The sequence below is a fragment of the Oryza glaberrima genome, chromosome 2 (genome assembly GCF_000147395.1).
Source record: "Oryza glaberrima chromosome 2, OglaRS2, whole genome shotgun sequence".
Classification (NCBI taxonomy): Eukaryota; Viridiplantae; Streptophyta; class Magnoliopsida; order Poales; family Poaceae; genus Oryza; species Oryza glaberrima.
Genome location: NC_068327.1, coordinates 27,322,487 through 27,337,731, shown reverse-complemented (window position 1 = coordinate 27,337,731; position 15,245 = coordinate 27,322,487). Strand labels below are relative to the sequence as shown.

At 43.0% G+C, this 15,245-nt stretch overlaps 2 protein-coding genes across 6 annotated transcripts; both read left to right on the top strand.

Moving 5' to 3' along the window:
- The first annotated feature begins 565 nt into the window (after window positions 1-565).
- LOC127761267 (uncharacterized) lies at window positions 566-5,323 on the top strand. Of its 5 annotated transcripts, none has more exons than XR_008015225.1 (3): window positions 569-1,344; window positions 2,217-2,371; window positions 2,512-5,320. XR_008015225.1 is itself a non-coding variant. In XM_052285538.1 (2 exons), the coding sequence occupies exon 1, from the start codon at window positions 769-771 to the stop codon at window positions 1,312-1,314; it is 546 nt and encodes a 181-aa protein (XP_052141498.1). In that variant the 5' UTR covers window positions 566-768; the 3' UTR covers window positions 2,217-5,323. The 5 variants fall into 5 exon arrangements, 2 of the variants coding, with proteins under 2 accessions (XP_052141498.1, XP_052141497.1); XR_008015226.1 differs by having other exon boundaries at window positions 2,860-5,317; XR_008015227.1 differs by having other exon boundaries at window positions 3,334-5,312.
- Window positions 5,324-12,540: 7,217 nt separating this feature from the next.
- LOC127761226 (uncharacterized) lies at window positions 12,541-14,210 on the top strand. Its single transcript, XM_052285486.1, has one exon. It carries the CDS (start codon window positions 12,849-12,851, stop codon window positions 13,728-13,730), a length of 882 nt encoding a protein of 293 aa, XP_052141446.1. The 5' UTR covers window positions 12,541-12,848; the 3' UTR covers window positions 13,731-14,210.
- Window positions 14,211-15,245: the final 1,035 nt, after the last annotated feature.

Below are 15,245 nucleotides of genomic sequence, written 5' to 3'. Positions count from 1 at the left end.
CTGCCATCGCTTCGCCATAGTTATGATGCTTTTTCTGCAATTAAAAAAAGAGTTAATTGTAATTTGGACATGATTTCTTTACCAAAGTTGTATAATGAACTAGATCTCATCTCATATTTTCACTTTGAACCGGATGGACTTACAATTTATTGCAAATTGAAACTAATTGATACATTAGCCACTTGATGAGCTCCTCTCCATGTCCTCAAACGTACTGAAACTCACTTCTTCCAGATCCACGCTTACGCTTCCACACTCATCACCACTAATGAGCTCGTGAGCAAGCTATGTCCCTCCTAATGCTATTAACCTATAATGAACGAAGGATGGACCTAGGCCTGCTCATCGTCGACCATAAACCGTCGAGATGGCCGCCTCCAATCGACGCAAGCGCAGAGCTGCTCTAGCTTGGGGACTATGTGGTGTAGGAGCAAATTGACGAGATGCGAGCAGTGCGACGGAGGGCGGTACTCCATAGTGCTCTATGTTACTGTCTGTTTGAGCTTTCACACCAACCCAACAAGCTCAAGAAGACAGAGAGCAAGGAAGAGAGGGAAAGATAGGGAAGAAGCAAATTGCCCAAAGTAAAACTTATATGTAATCTTTTTGGGTTCAAATTTAAAGTGTTGGGCTGCTCGGCTGTTCCTACTTCCTAGTCTTTTACTCTTACCACATTGGTAAAAAGAAGTGGCCCTATATGCCATTTACTCTTAAAAGAATTGGTGTAAGTACAGGATAAGGCGACCTCGTCTAAACCCCCACGCTCCCATGGCCGCCGCCGCCGCGTACCCCACCGCCGCCACTCTCCCCCCGCGCCGCGCACCTCCGCCCTCTCTCCGGCCGTCGCCGCCGCTCTCGTGGTCCGCCTCCATCGCCCACCTCGCGCTCTCGCCGCCGCCCGTGCCCAGCAACCGCGCGTCCCTGGTGGTGCGCGCGGCGTGGACGCGGCGGTCGCGGAAGGAGGCGGAGGAGAGGCCCAACCGCAAGTCGTGGAAGCAGCGCACGGACATGTACATGCGGCCGTTCCTGCTCAACGTCTTCTTCTCCAAGCGCTTCGTCCACGCCAAGGTCGTGCACAGGGGCACCAGCAAGGTCATCTCCGTCGCCAGCACCAACGCCAAGGACCTCAGGACCACGCTGCCCTCCCTCGTCGACGACAACGCCTGCAGGACCATCGGCCGCCTCATCGCCGAGAGGTCCATGGACGCCGACGTCTTCGCCATGTCCTACGAGCCCAAGAAGAACGAGAGGATCGAGGGGAAGCTTGGCATCGTCGTCGACACTATTAAGGAGCACGGCATTATATTTGTTTAGGCAAGTTCAGCTTACAACGTTGATTAAAATGTAAGTAGGGTTTTTTTTTGTGCTATTGCCTTCTTAATGTCGGTCTTGTGATGTTATTCTGCTTGTAGAATTGCTTGTTTTTCTTACGATTTTGCTCATGGGTTGGTGGTTTACAGCGAATGCAATTGTTTTATCTATTGCTTCCACTAAAAAGTATAGAAATCAGACATACTTATTTCAAAAATATACTTATGTTTCAAATAAATACAGAAACTCTTCCTTTCAAAAATAATTCATGCCTTTTTTAGTTCTGAAGTTGGAAACACACCAAAATTGTCCTGTCAAATGTGTAAAAAGACTGCTGTGATGTTAATGCTAATGGAATATGTGAGAATGGCAGGGGTAGGGCCTTGGAACCCGTCTGATCATCTCAGTTCAGGTTTACTGAGTTGAATTTTGCCAGCTAGCTGTGATCTTAAAATATACATAAATACGTTGAGATGATAATTCAGGGGATGGATATCATCATTCAACCAAACATCTTAGTAATAAACTGCATTTTGGTGGAATAACTATTACTAAGTTCTATTACATTATTATTATTTATTTATTTGGACAAAGGAAGTATAACTTCCGGGATCTGCACCAACTAAGGATACACACAATCATATTTGTGGATGGAGTCATGTGTTCCACCACCACACAAATGGTGCTTCCCATAACATGATGTTGATCATTGGTATTGTTCACGTAAGAAATGTGTGGGTTTGTAAGGAATGTAGAGCATGAGTCCCTACTGATTGTCGAATTTTCATACATCATGTATCAGTAGGATAGCCTTGATCTCTTGTTGATTATCAAGTATCTGATGAATGACTTCCAGGCGCTGTATTGTTCATGTTCTTCAAATAATAACTGTATGTTTCCACCAGATGTTGCGAGGTTTATTACATGGTAGCTATGTTCATCTGTTGGGTAGCTGAAGTCTGTTGTCCCACCATGTTCATCAAAAATTATGTCTGGAAGAAAGTGGGTGATTAAACAATTGGATAAATCAATTTAGCACAGCTGCATATTAAAAGCAAAGGTAAGACCTCAGATTTTCACTGCCTATGGTGAATGGTCCTTGACTTAAGAAAGAGGATAGTAAAATGAGGCTCACATTCTTTACTGGTTCTCAAACTATGCTCCTTTCCTAAGTTCAATATTATCTTGTCATGCTTGCAGTGCACAGAAACCATCCTGATATGGATCTTCCCTGCATGAATACACAAATGAAAGTGTTTTTTTTTTTCGCATTCATCTTGTATCCCTGGAAAATGAAGTAATCTAATTGAATGTGGCATGTCATTGATGAGTTAATTGGGCATATACCATCAGGTGTTCGAATAGGAAGTCGGACATCTTTCTGGTTACTCATGAGATCCTCAAAGGCATAATTGCTTATTGCCCTGTTCCGCATCTTAAAGGCATTAGCTCCTTTTAAGCCTGCAGCAAAAGAACCAAGTTTCATGCAAGTAACTTAGTATACAATATATAGAGAAATATGAGCTGGTTCTATTCTTGGTCTTACAGGTCGCCGCGCTGGTAGTCAGCATGAGCAAATCCCCTAGCGACCTAGTTTCCATGCCCATGTGAATGACTGTCGAAATCTGTTCTCTGCTAGCTCCAGTTAACTTTGCAGCCTCAGAGCATGAGGCTGCCACCAGTGCTGCGGCAGATGCAATTGCAACATGCATTTTTCTATGTTCATCTTTCCCTATGGCAGTCATGATAGTGTTGTTTGCATTGGTAGACTCAGATTGGCAATTACCAACCATTCGTGCAACTGCTGTAGCTAGTCTTGCAACTGAGAGAGCTGCATGCATCTGAGCTGTTTGGAGTCTTATGTCCTCTCTCTTCCTTCCACATCCCCTCTGTACCATGTTTGCTAATTTACTTTTCAAGAATTCTGCCACGCCCCTCACAGTCATCTACACATAATGACATTTGTTAACCCACATGAAAAACTTGGTTTAATGTTGTAGAGTATTCCATTTTCTTACGCAGGTTTTGTGCCTAGTCTTGATTTTCTGATATGTTGTGTGAGGAACCTTTTCACTGGAGAGCAGAGTCTTGAAATTAAAATCATGCAGTAGGGAAAGAATTTCCAGTTAGATCAATTCTGTATTCATATAATCTACATGTAAGCACTGTATTTGTTTTACCCTGATTCCATCCATGGTTTGTTTGATCTCTTGATTGACATTGTGTACGCTGTTCTCCTCATGTTTCCCTTGGGCATCCTTGCCCTGATCGAATGCACTATTCCCGAAGCATGCAGTTGTACTCTACAGAAACCCACATGGATAGCACACTTTGTGCAACTTTTCCCATGGACAGATCGTATGGATGAAGGATGTACATCACATCTAATGAATTAATTCTATTCCAGTCAGACTCTGTTCGGTCCTTTTTTTTATTATTAGTGTGATAGTGCATTAATAGTGCTATTTTGATATATCTATCTATTATATTATTAAAACAGCTTTAAAAGGAGACACCACGTTCGCTGTGGGGGGCTAGAAATTCCCACATTAATCAGAGAAAAAGAAAAAAAGAAAAGGAGAGTTTAAGTAGAAATACAATCTAAAAATAGCTGAAATTCGGAATTAAAAATAAGCTATATTGAAAGAAATTTCCATATAACAACCCAATACGAGATTAATACAAATTCGAAATAAAAATAAAATAAAATCCGAAATTATAAAATAAAAGGAGAGTCCAAGTAAGAATATAATTTAAAAATAGCTGAAATTCGGAATTAAAAATAAAAAATTATTGAGAGAAGAGTACATATAAGAACCCAATACGAGATTAGTTAATATTCGAAATAAAAATAAAAAAAATTCGAAATTAGCAAAAAGAAAAGAAAAGTTAAAGTAGGAATACAACTTAAAATCAACTGAAATTCGGAATTAAAAATAAGCAATAGTGAAAGAAAAATCCATATAAGAAACCAATATGAGATTAATTAATATTCAGAATAAAAAATAAAAGAGAGTTCAACTGAAATTCAAAAGATAAAAAAATAAAAATATTAAAAAAACACTATACGGTATTAATTAAAAAAAATAAATTAGAAAAAGAAAAAAAGATTTTAATTAGGAATAGTGGTGGCAGTTGATACGATATATAAAAACTGTTAGTAAAACATCAAATAGAATCCTAATGATGATTAAAAGGAGGGACGGGCAAGACGGTTGCCGGGACTTCTAGAAAGTAAAAAAAAAACCCATTGATAAACATATTCGATTTTTAAAATCTCAATAAGAATAAAAAGGAGAAGCAGCGTGCGCGGGGTGTATAGGTGTATAGTTACAGAGCCGCCGACGGTTGGCAGGACTTCTAGAAAATAAAAAATAAATTCCAACGATAGTTATATTCGATTTTAGAATCCCAATGAAAATAAAGAATAGGCGGCGGATGGGCCGTAGAGGTGTATAGTGGCATCATTTGACGGGACTTCTAAAAATTATAAAGAATGAAACCCAACAAGACAATAAACTCTAAAAACTACAAGGTCCAATTTTTAAAGGTTCGGAACTTCTAAAAAGTAAAAATAAAACAATGATAATCATGATACATTTTAAAATCTCAATGACAATAAAGAAGGGAGGCAGCGGGCGAGCCATAAAGGAGTACAATGGCAAAGCCACTGACGGTTTGGCGGGACTTATAGAAAGTAAAAAAATGAACCCGAATGATTATTATGTTCGATTTGTAAAATCTCAATGACAATAAAGAGAAAAGACAATGGACGGGTCATAGATGAGTATAATGGCAGCGTTTGACGGGACTTCTAGAAATTATAAAAATGAAACCCAACGAGATAATAAACTCAAAAAACTATAAGATCCAATTTTTAGATGTTTCAAGGAGAATGAATAGAAATAATGGTAGACCGAGGAAACAAAAGAAGGATATGACAGAAGTAAGGGGTAGCAGCTGGTGTGACTTTTTAAAACTATATAATTAGAAATACAAGGATAGCTATTTAATAAATCTTAAGTAAAATCATACTGAAAAATATATGATTTTGTTTGGGTGCTAGCCGCGCAATTGCGCAGTCCGCCCAGCTAGTTACTTTTGAAATAAATGAAACGCACATGTTTCAGCAATATGTATTTTTAAAGGTATGATACAAACTGAAATGTGTACAGTATAATGCACATCATTAGTACTTTAGTGCATAATGTTCTGTTAATTAAAGTACACTGGTATTATGGAGTGTATATTATATCTAATGGATGAAATATATGTCAAAAATTTATTCAGTTTCTGAATCGGTCTAAATCAGCATGAATGATCCCAAACAAATAGTCAGGATGACTATGGCCTGTACTTTAAGTTAAATGATTCTTGAAAAGTTAAATGCATAGTAGAGTAATTAAGTTGTGTTGGTATACATACATCCACAGATAGCAGCTGAAAAATATCGGGGGAAGACAGGTTCTGGGATCCAGATAGAAGCAGTACTGTTTGTTGATTGTCCTCTGGTTCCTCTAGCTTGTGACAATTTGGAAATTCTGGAATTTTGTTGTATGATTCGATGCTTCTTTGCTCGCTCGATTTTCCTTGCCATCGGTCCTGCTGTGAAGCATGATCAATCATTTACATTAAATTAGTAAATTATCTACCTTACGTGCTTATATTTCTTTAAATCTCTCTTATCATCGACCAAAGAACTAATTAAAAGCAGTAACTATTCCAGGAATTTTGATTATGATGTCTCTGTAATTGTATTTCTGTTTGAATGAGTTTATCGTGACATTGAAAAGAACAAAAAGGCTCACCTTTGGGCGGGACTGTGAATGTGAGAAGCCAACCTTGAAAGGAACTCTTCCAAATTTTACCGTTTGCCCCATTTGCTGACGGCTTGAATTATCTTTTGAGGGTTCAAATCTGTGAGCGGCACAAATTCAAATAATTACTCCCTCCGTCTCATAATATAAGGGATTTTGAGTTTTTGTTTGTAACGTTTGACCACTCGTCTTATTTAAATTTTTTTTGCAAATATAAAAAACGAAAAGTTACACTTAAATTACTGTAGATAATAAAGTAAGTCACAGATAAAATAAATAATAATTTCAAAAAATTTTGAATAAGACGAGTGGTCAAACATTGCAAGTAAAATCTTAAAATCCTTTATATTATGGGATGGAGGGAGTAGCTAGTAAGAATAACTAGTTCCTGAGAGTTATCTGTAGAGTATATTCTATGCATCCAATGCACTACGTATTTAAAGAGATGCTCACAATACAAAGGATGGAGTAATTAAGGCTTTTATCATTTGAGCCTTGAACCTTTTCCCATTTGTATCATATGGTTGAACATAAAATAGTCAGAAAACACATCTATGCTGCTAGATGCCAGTCTGAGCATATTCTTTCAGAAAACAAGTAGTCACACAAACTCCACAAGACGGTGTGTGTTTCATAACATAGAAGAAAAGCATACTTTCCAAGATTAACTGAAATGCATCAAAATTTAAAACAAACTATATCAAGGAAATGAAATGTTTTCAAATGAGCCTGACATATAAATGATAAGCAGGTAGTATGCTTACTCGAAAGGGAAGTCGTGGTTGTGATATGGTGGGTTCTGTTTGCTGCTGATCAGTTCTTATGCCCTTATATACGTTCTAAATGTGGAAGTTGTTATTAAAAGAACCGAGATGAGGTGGTACATACGAATGGTTTTCACTTTGGATTATATTATTGCATGATCTGCTAGTACTGTCACCTGATTATCCAGCAATATAACTTCATCGGACTTAACAACTACTCTATTGACTAAGGAAGCTATTATTGACTTAAATTAGTACTCGTCATACTTTTTTTCTTCCTTAGAAGATGATGTTGAAAGTATACGTCGGCACTGGGACTTGAAATCTTGAATTCCTGAATATTAGAGGGTATACCATATCACTTGCGTAAGAACTAACCAATAACCAATGACTAGTACATACATCCATAACTCTTATCAAAATGTTCTTAGATCAACTACAATGTCCCATTGCCCATTGCACATTTTTAAGACTGAAAAGATAATTTGTATTTATTTGGCTAGTCAGTCAGTTTGTAGCATACTAATGAACAGGGGCCCTCCTTGCTTTCGGGATTGATGGAATGTGCCATTATCATAGGCATATGATCTTGAGCCTCAATTCTTTATCGACGATGGTGATACATATCCGAGGATGTGGGGACCTCATTTTACCATTATTGAAGGGGACCATGGAGTATATAAGCATGTTTCTTCAACCAAGTGCTATTAACGAAGCAGTTTTGGATCCATTTGACCCATGGTTTGAGCACAAGTTGTCACCACTTACGTATCCTTCAGGAATCAGGAGTAGTTGCAACTTTTTTTTGCTCTCAAGGTACGTACTTACAGCATCAGTGTGTAATAATCAAGTTTTGTCTGGCGACCTTTCGGTAACCATCTAGAGCCAAGTCATGGGAAACTGGAGTTGGGACTGATTCAACTGAGCTTCGTGTGGTTCAGAGGCTGGCACGTTACTGGCACTTCCTAGTTGCAATCGAATCAAATATCGACACTCGTCCTATACTCCTAGTTGCTGCAATCAATCAGAGCTTGACACTCGTCCTAGTTGCGATCGAATAAAAAGCTTCACAGTGGCAGGAACTCCAATCGACACGATGGGCACTACAAACTGAGCTGGAAACTTTTCGTTTCATCTAGAGAAGTAGAGAGAGCCACCACTTGTTCCGTCCTCCTGTTGTGCGTGTGCCTGCCGAGCGCCATCAAACTGCAAATTGCTAGTAGTAGTGGGGAAAGGCTGATTCGCGATCGATCGCCAGGACCAACTGGTTGCGATCAGTTTCCCTTCCTTCATCTTCATCTGGTTTTTTTTTTCACCACATTACTTTCCTATTTTAATAAAGTTATGCATATAAAGTTTATACATCTCAAGTTTACACATCTAAAGTTTAGAGAGCAAAAGTTTATAAGTCAAAAGTTTATATATCCGATTCAAATTTGAATTTGAATTCAAATATTTTTTATATATAGTATTTCTATACATCTAAAGTTTATAGACCTAAAGTTTATATACCCGTTTCAAATTTGAATTTGAATTATATCTGATTTAATTTTGAATTTGAATTCAAATGTTTTCTATATATAGTATTTCTATACACGTAAAGTTTATACACCTAAAGTTTATAGATCCAAAGTTTATAAGTCAAAAGTTTACATACCTGATTCAAATTTGAATTTAAATTCAAATATTTATATATAATATTTCTTTACATAAATTTTTCTAACTTTTGTTTTTTCAAAATAATTTTGTGGTGTACTGTAGTAGGGAAGAGAAGAAGGTGTTAGGAAACGATAGGCAAACAAACGATAAAGAATAATAGATCAATCACAGAAGACATGAGATTTTAACGTGGAAAACCCTCCCAAAGTAGGAGAGAAAAAACCACGGGCGCCAGCCAGCAAAATATCTTCACTATATCTGGGGTGAGGTTACAACGCCGCACGGCGGCTTACAAGAGGTATATATATAGCGACGCGCCTCCGCTTCACTACGGCAGAAGCTGGTATTTATTAAGTGTAAATGAATTTGGATAACAGAAGGGGAGGAGGAAGGGGGAGGAGAGAGACGTATAGGGGAGCGGGGTGTGGACCCGCGCATTAGCGGTCCCCGTAGTAGTGGGCTATTGGCCCCTGGCTGTGGCCGGCTTGCAGCACTGGTGTCTCGGCCCATCTTATCGCGAGCCCAAGCCTCTCGAACAATTTCTCGTCCAAAACTAGCTCCCCGTTCAGTTGGGCCACCTGGAACAAGGGACGTAGCCGCCACCCGTTTTTTGCCGATGCGAGAGAGCCCACCGCCCACGGGCCGCTTTGCACCTGCGCGCCCCCACCCTGCCGCACGGCCGTTTCACGAGCAAAGCGCAAGCGCAACGCGGCGAACGGGCGCGAGGCGATGTCCCGTCCGTCCCGCGCGCGGCGCGAGCCCGCGGCGGACGTCGATTTGGCAGGATGGCACGACAAGTCCTCGTATATTCATCGGTTTCACGGCGCCCTTGTGAAGGGGGAAATGGATATATAGGTGCATATGGAAGAGTGGGAGAGAAAAAAGCTAGCACACGGTGGCGGCGCGTACGTGGAGCTTTCAGGCTTGACCCCGCGAAAGGGGCGCGGATCATGATGGTTAATAGTACTAGAAAGCAAAAGTTAATTACTAGCAGAAATAGTGCTACAGATGATCTGGCTGAGTCGTGACGTTTAAGCTAAGAGTATTAAGCAGAAGAAGATAATGTTGCCCTTCCTGTCGCTGCTGGTATTTGATCAGCAAGAAGCTACCTGGTCAATCGTTAATCAGCCCTGTGTGAATTAGATGCGACTGCGACGCGTGGCGTCGGCACGACACGTACGACAGCATTGCCGAAATCTCATATATATATATATATATATATATATATATATATATATATATATATATATATATATATATATATATATATATATATATATATATATATATATATCGATGAGATGAAAACGATGAACCTGACGGTATCTTTCCTTAATTTTCATCGTGAGTGTACAAGTAAACCAGACACGAGTAGTTTAAGTGCAATGATGATGACGCTTCCACTATCTCGTCAGCTTCCTTTGCGACGTGAGTTGGACAAACGCAGCCAAATGCTTTAGATCAGAAAAAATAAAATCAAACATATAGACCCTAATGAAACCACTAGCAATATATCCGAGGCGTGTGATACTTGGTTGCTTGCTGAATGGCAAGTAGGTTAGCTTCTTTTACATTATTATTAAGCAGGATGGACTAATCCCAATCCATCTCGACAATGACCACTTCCATGAACAGGTTAGAAACGGACGTATCCTTACACTTCTCCCTCCAGAAGACGATAGAATTGTCGCCGTTCTGATCTTTCTACCCACTTGCACAGTTCCCCCCCGCGACAAAATCAACCGCGCGTTTTTCACTATATTTTCCCTCGTGACGCCGCAATCCCACCGTGATTCCACGAACCCGCGCGGCGCGAGCACAAGAAACCCGGACAGCGCCATCGCCAGCAGCGCCAGCTTCTCCACGAGCGCGACGTGACGCGTACGCGCGCGCGCGCGGTCGCCGATCGGTGGCTGCATCCGCGCGCGCTTCGCTTGCCTCCTCGCTCGCGCGCCGGCACGGTCTCTCGAGTCGGTCTCCATCGATCGCGCGATCAATCAACCGACCAGTAGCTACGCCCTGTGCTCTTTCTCTAGACGAACGAGCAGTCCATCTCCGTCCCACTCCGTCATGGCGCGGCGAGAGGCCATCTCGGCGTGATCGATCAGCGACCAAATTAAAACCGATCGACACCGGCAAAGTCGCGCTCGTACGTCTTGAGATCTTGCTGTTTTACCGGGTCCTTTCTCGAGTGACTAATGACTAAGCATCAGTGTAAACGGGAAGCTTCTACTGTTCTAATTAAGTGCGGTGAAAGTTGCTCTTTTCCATAACTTTTGGTGCACTGCATCCGTGCCAAAGCTGAGAGTGGATGAATGGATAGTACGGCTCAGGATGAGCGCAAACGTCTTCTGGAACGCGATTATATATTACCCGAGAAAGTGACGAGCTGGTTTATACGTGTGGTGCATGCGGTTCGTGCAAGGCGTTATTAAGTACGTATAGTACGAGTACTTGCTAATTTGCTATCGATTTCACGCCCTCCGAATGGATTTTGGTCGGGCCTTTTTTTTTTACCTGAGAGATCACAGTCAGCAACGTAATCACTTGAGGATAAATTATAGAGTGAATTGCACTTTAAGGCAGGTTTTATTACTCAAGTTGTAAATTGGACCAGCTATCAGCAGATCTTTTTATTTTTGACCGGGTTTTATTACCGAACTTTGCATTTTTAACCAGTGGCCCACACGTCAGTATCAAATAGTGTTCTTCCTCTCCTCTCCTCCCTAATCACGGCCAGCTACTTGTGGTTGACGAGGAAGCAGAGATGAGAGCGGGCTCAACAGAGGAAGGAGATGAGAAGGATATACACACAAAAAATGTTCAAGAACGCAGGCCTCCACTAGTACGTTGCCGTCCATGTATTGCTGCTCGAGCTCGATTTCTGCTGGTGCCGTACGTGGTCTGCTCGACCTACACATTCTGCCATGCACTGCGTATCGTGGAGCATTGGAGCAAGCATAGTTGATGCTTTGGTGAACTGCATCGGGGAATGTCCCCAATTTACGGAGGCTACGACGAGCGCCTACTGCTCATCGCCAAGGAGCATCTCCTCCGGGCCGTGCCCTCTACCTGACGTGAAGCTCAAGGATCTCCCAGGCTCCCAGTTCCCATAATCAACGCAAGAAGCGAGCACCTAGCTAGCAGATCCTTGATTGGTAGTAGTTGAATCATGCTTATGCTGATCTGATGCATTAAGAATTTGAGCCGCGTGCTGCTGCCTTCACGAGCTCACCACGTTTCCTAGATTGTAGAGAAGAAAGTGATGAGAGAGCTGGAGAGGGAAGTGGTACAAAGTGAATCATTTTGCAAACTTATCTAGACTAAAGGGAAAATATTTTCTTCTCCCTAGTTCAAGTTACAACCTTGGTAAACATAAGTGGCCCACTGTGCAATTAACTCTAAATTATATGGTGTATAAATACCGACGTGTCTAGACCTCAGCGACACACTGGAGCGTATGGTTTAACGAGACAATTCTTCGCTTTTGGTTGAACCATAAACCAAATCACCTACACCAGATCATGACAAGGAAAAAAGGGCCGTAAGCAAGGCTGAGAATCGAGAGGTCTGGGAAGTCCACGGCTTGGGTTTATAGGCTTCAGAGAGGAAGAACCTGAAAAGTAGGCCGAATGGCCAAGCAACAATTTGTGGGATGCTAGCTAGTGGAGTGGCAGCATTTGTTCCATAACAGTAGAGCATCTCCCTGGATTAATTAAGATAAGGAATCCCTTTAAGATGACTCGTGTAGATAGGCCAAACCCAAAATACACTTTTCAAAGATTAGCCGATAAAAACGAACATGTATGCCTCGCTCTCAACGGTGTGCATGTGTGCTCAGCCGCCGCACCACCGCAACCAAATCCAAGCATGGTCCCGTGCCAAATCTATCTCAACTTGTACTACTACTATGCATCTGCATCTACTACTATTCTACTCTACTCGCAAGTCTCACAAACACGAATAGAAAAGCAACCGCAATCAAACCAAAATTCGCCCAAAAGCGTAGTCAAGGCCACCATTTACTCCGTCCGCCCTGCACTTGGTAAGCCCTTCGCTTCGCCGAAGCTTATTTAAGCCCGCGGACGCAGCGTCGCGGACCGAAAAAAAAGAGGAAAAAAAAATCCCCTCGCCAAAACGCGCACCAATCTCCGTTTTAAAAAACTCGCCCAAATTTCAAGGGAAGGGAAGGGGAAGAAGGAAGGCAGGTGCGCGTGCGCCGTTGTAGATTGCTCCTTCCTCGTGGCCGGAGCGCGCGGCGGCGGCGGCGGCGACGGCGGCGAGATGAGTCGATGAGATGGGGATGAGGTGCAAGAAGCACCCGTACCAGGCGGGCGGCGGCGTCTGCGCCACGTGCCTCAACGACCGCCTGCTCGCGCTCGCCGCCCCGCAGAACGGGGCGTCGTCGTCGCCTCCTCCTCCGGCTGCGCCACCGGCCGCGGCGGCGCCGGCGTTCCCGAGGTCGGTGTCGCCGTACGTGTCCCGCAGGAAGTCGGATTCCTCGGGCGGCGGCGGCGGCGGCGCGCTTAAGCATCATCCCAGCCTCCTCTTCTTCCGGACGCCGCAGGTCGGCCCCGCCTACGGCAGCAGCGGCGGGCTCGAGGAGGGGGACATCGGGTACGAGAAGCGGCGCGCGGGGAAGTTCTCCGTCATCGCCACGCTCTTCGGCCACCACCACCACCGTCACAGATCGGAGGAGAAGGACAAGGGAGGCGACAACAGGGAGAGCAGAAACCGTTCTTGGCTCGCCGGGTTCATGCCGCGCCGCCGGAAGAAGCAGCCGCCAGCGCCAGCCGCAGCCGCAGCCGCCTCGTCGCCCCCGCCTAGGCGCTCCTGCCGCGTGGTCAGCAACCGTGGGCTCTCGCCGGAGCGGGACTGCGACGGCAGCGACGAGGAGAGCAGCTCGCCGACTGATCCCCCATGGCAGCCATCTCCTTCACCGATGCGGAGGACCCCATGCCGGCGGCGCCAAACCAGCACCATGCCATCGGGCTTCGCCGTCTGCCTCAGCCCTCTCGTGCGGCCCAGCCCCGGGCGCCGCCACCGCCACGCCCATCCGCCCGACCCAGGCACCTTCTCCTGCGAGCTACGGCCATCGCCGCTCCACAACCTCTCCTCCGCCGCCTCCATTACTCGGTGCCGCTCCAGGAAGCTCGCCGACGGCGGACGCTTCCGGTGATCTTTTCACGTTTTCTTTTTCACCTTTTTCATCTTCTCTTCACCGCTTATCACCACCTAATCCCAATTACCATCCTTTTTAGATTTTTCTTCTCCTTTCTTACTCGCATTTTGTCCATCCATGAAAAGTCTCTATAAGATTTTATACTCCCAACTCCAAACCACTTCGTTGACATATAGGTTACTACTGCTCGTCAGCCGACCATTACTGTAAGAGCTGCTTGTTTGTTTGTACAGCTAGTTGTCTAATCTTGATTTGCAAAATTGCTAATTAACCTTAGTTTCTTTTTTTTCTTTGATGCTTGGGTTTAAGAATGAGTGGACTTGTTGATGTGCATGGACTGCACGGTACAGGTCGTTTGTACACAGGATTAAATGCTGGATTTATGAGTGAGAGGGATCTGAGTAGAGGGGGATAGGAGTGTATGTGGCTTTGTGCACAGGGATTAAAAGAAGGTTCTTGATTGTTTTGTGTCTGAAATGAATTCTGAATCTGATCCAATGGTCTATGAATACTCCATGAAATAGCATCAATTCAATTCATTTGGTCAGAGCTTTCACATGGAGGCAGGCAGCGTATTTATGGGCGATGGCTGCCTCTGCCTCCATTACTCCCTTTTCTGGTGCACCAAACCATACTAATTAAATGGTCTCAACCTCTTTGTGCATACCAAGTTAATAGTATCTGCTCATTCCATTTTTTGCACAGCTACCACGTACAGATGGGGAAAAAAACAACATATTTGAAGCGCTCTGTGCAACACGGTGCGCACAGGCCAAAAATACGCTGCTAAATCTTAGAAAAACTTGATGGGGGGAAAGAACATGCATTCCTCTACTAGCATGACACGATGCAACCACTTTAATTCATCCCTTTCAAATCAATTAATCAGTGTTAGAGAGTGGAATCGTTGCGATAACTACATTCTGATTTGAGGCCTTGACTACCGTGACAATAGACAAACATCATGAGATTGTAGTATTCGTTTTCTTGATGGCACGGTGGAAGATGTACACAAACAAACATAGTATTCGTTATGAGTACGTCCTGTTATTAGCGAGCATAATTTCCTTCGATTATACGAAAGTTGATATCGATTTAGATGATTTGGTATGATTCTTTGTATTCATTTCAGGTCATTTCAGGTCTTGCTGGCGACTTGTGGGCTGCCCACGATGTGCATATGTGATGATGATGATGTTGTATTCGTGTGGGCAGTGTTGTGACTGGTGGTTGATTATGACGTGTTAACTGTTAACATGCACTGTTTAGTGTTTGGATTCTCCTAGCTAGCTTAATACTGCAACATTTTGTGTTTTGATAGATTCCTCTTAAGGTTTCGGTACAAATTATAACATGCAACTGCAAAGTTGTAAATAGAAATTCACTCCGATGCTACATTTTGTGCTTTACATGCTGTCCCACTCTCTCCAGCTCTTTAGTTGCATGCATTATTTTCTTACTTTCTCCTGGTGCAACAAGTTATTTGTTTGTTTAACTTTATATACTCCAATC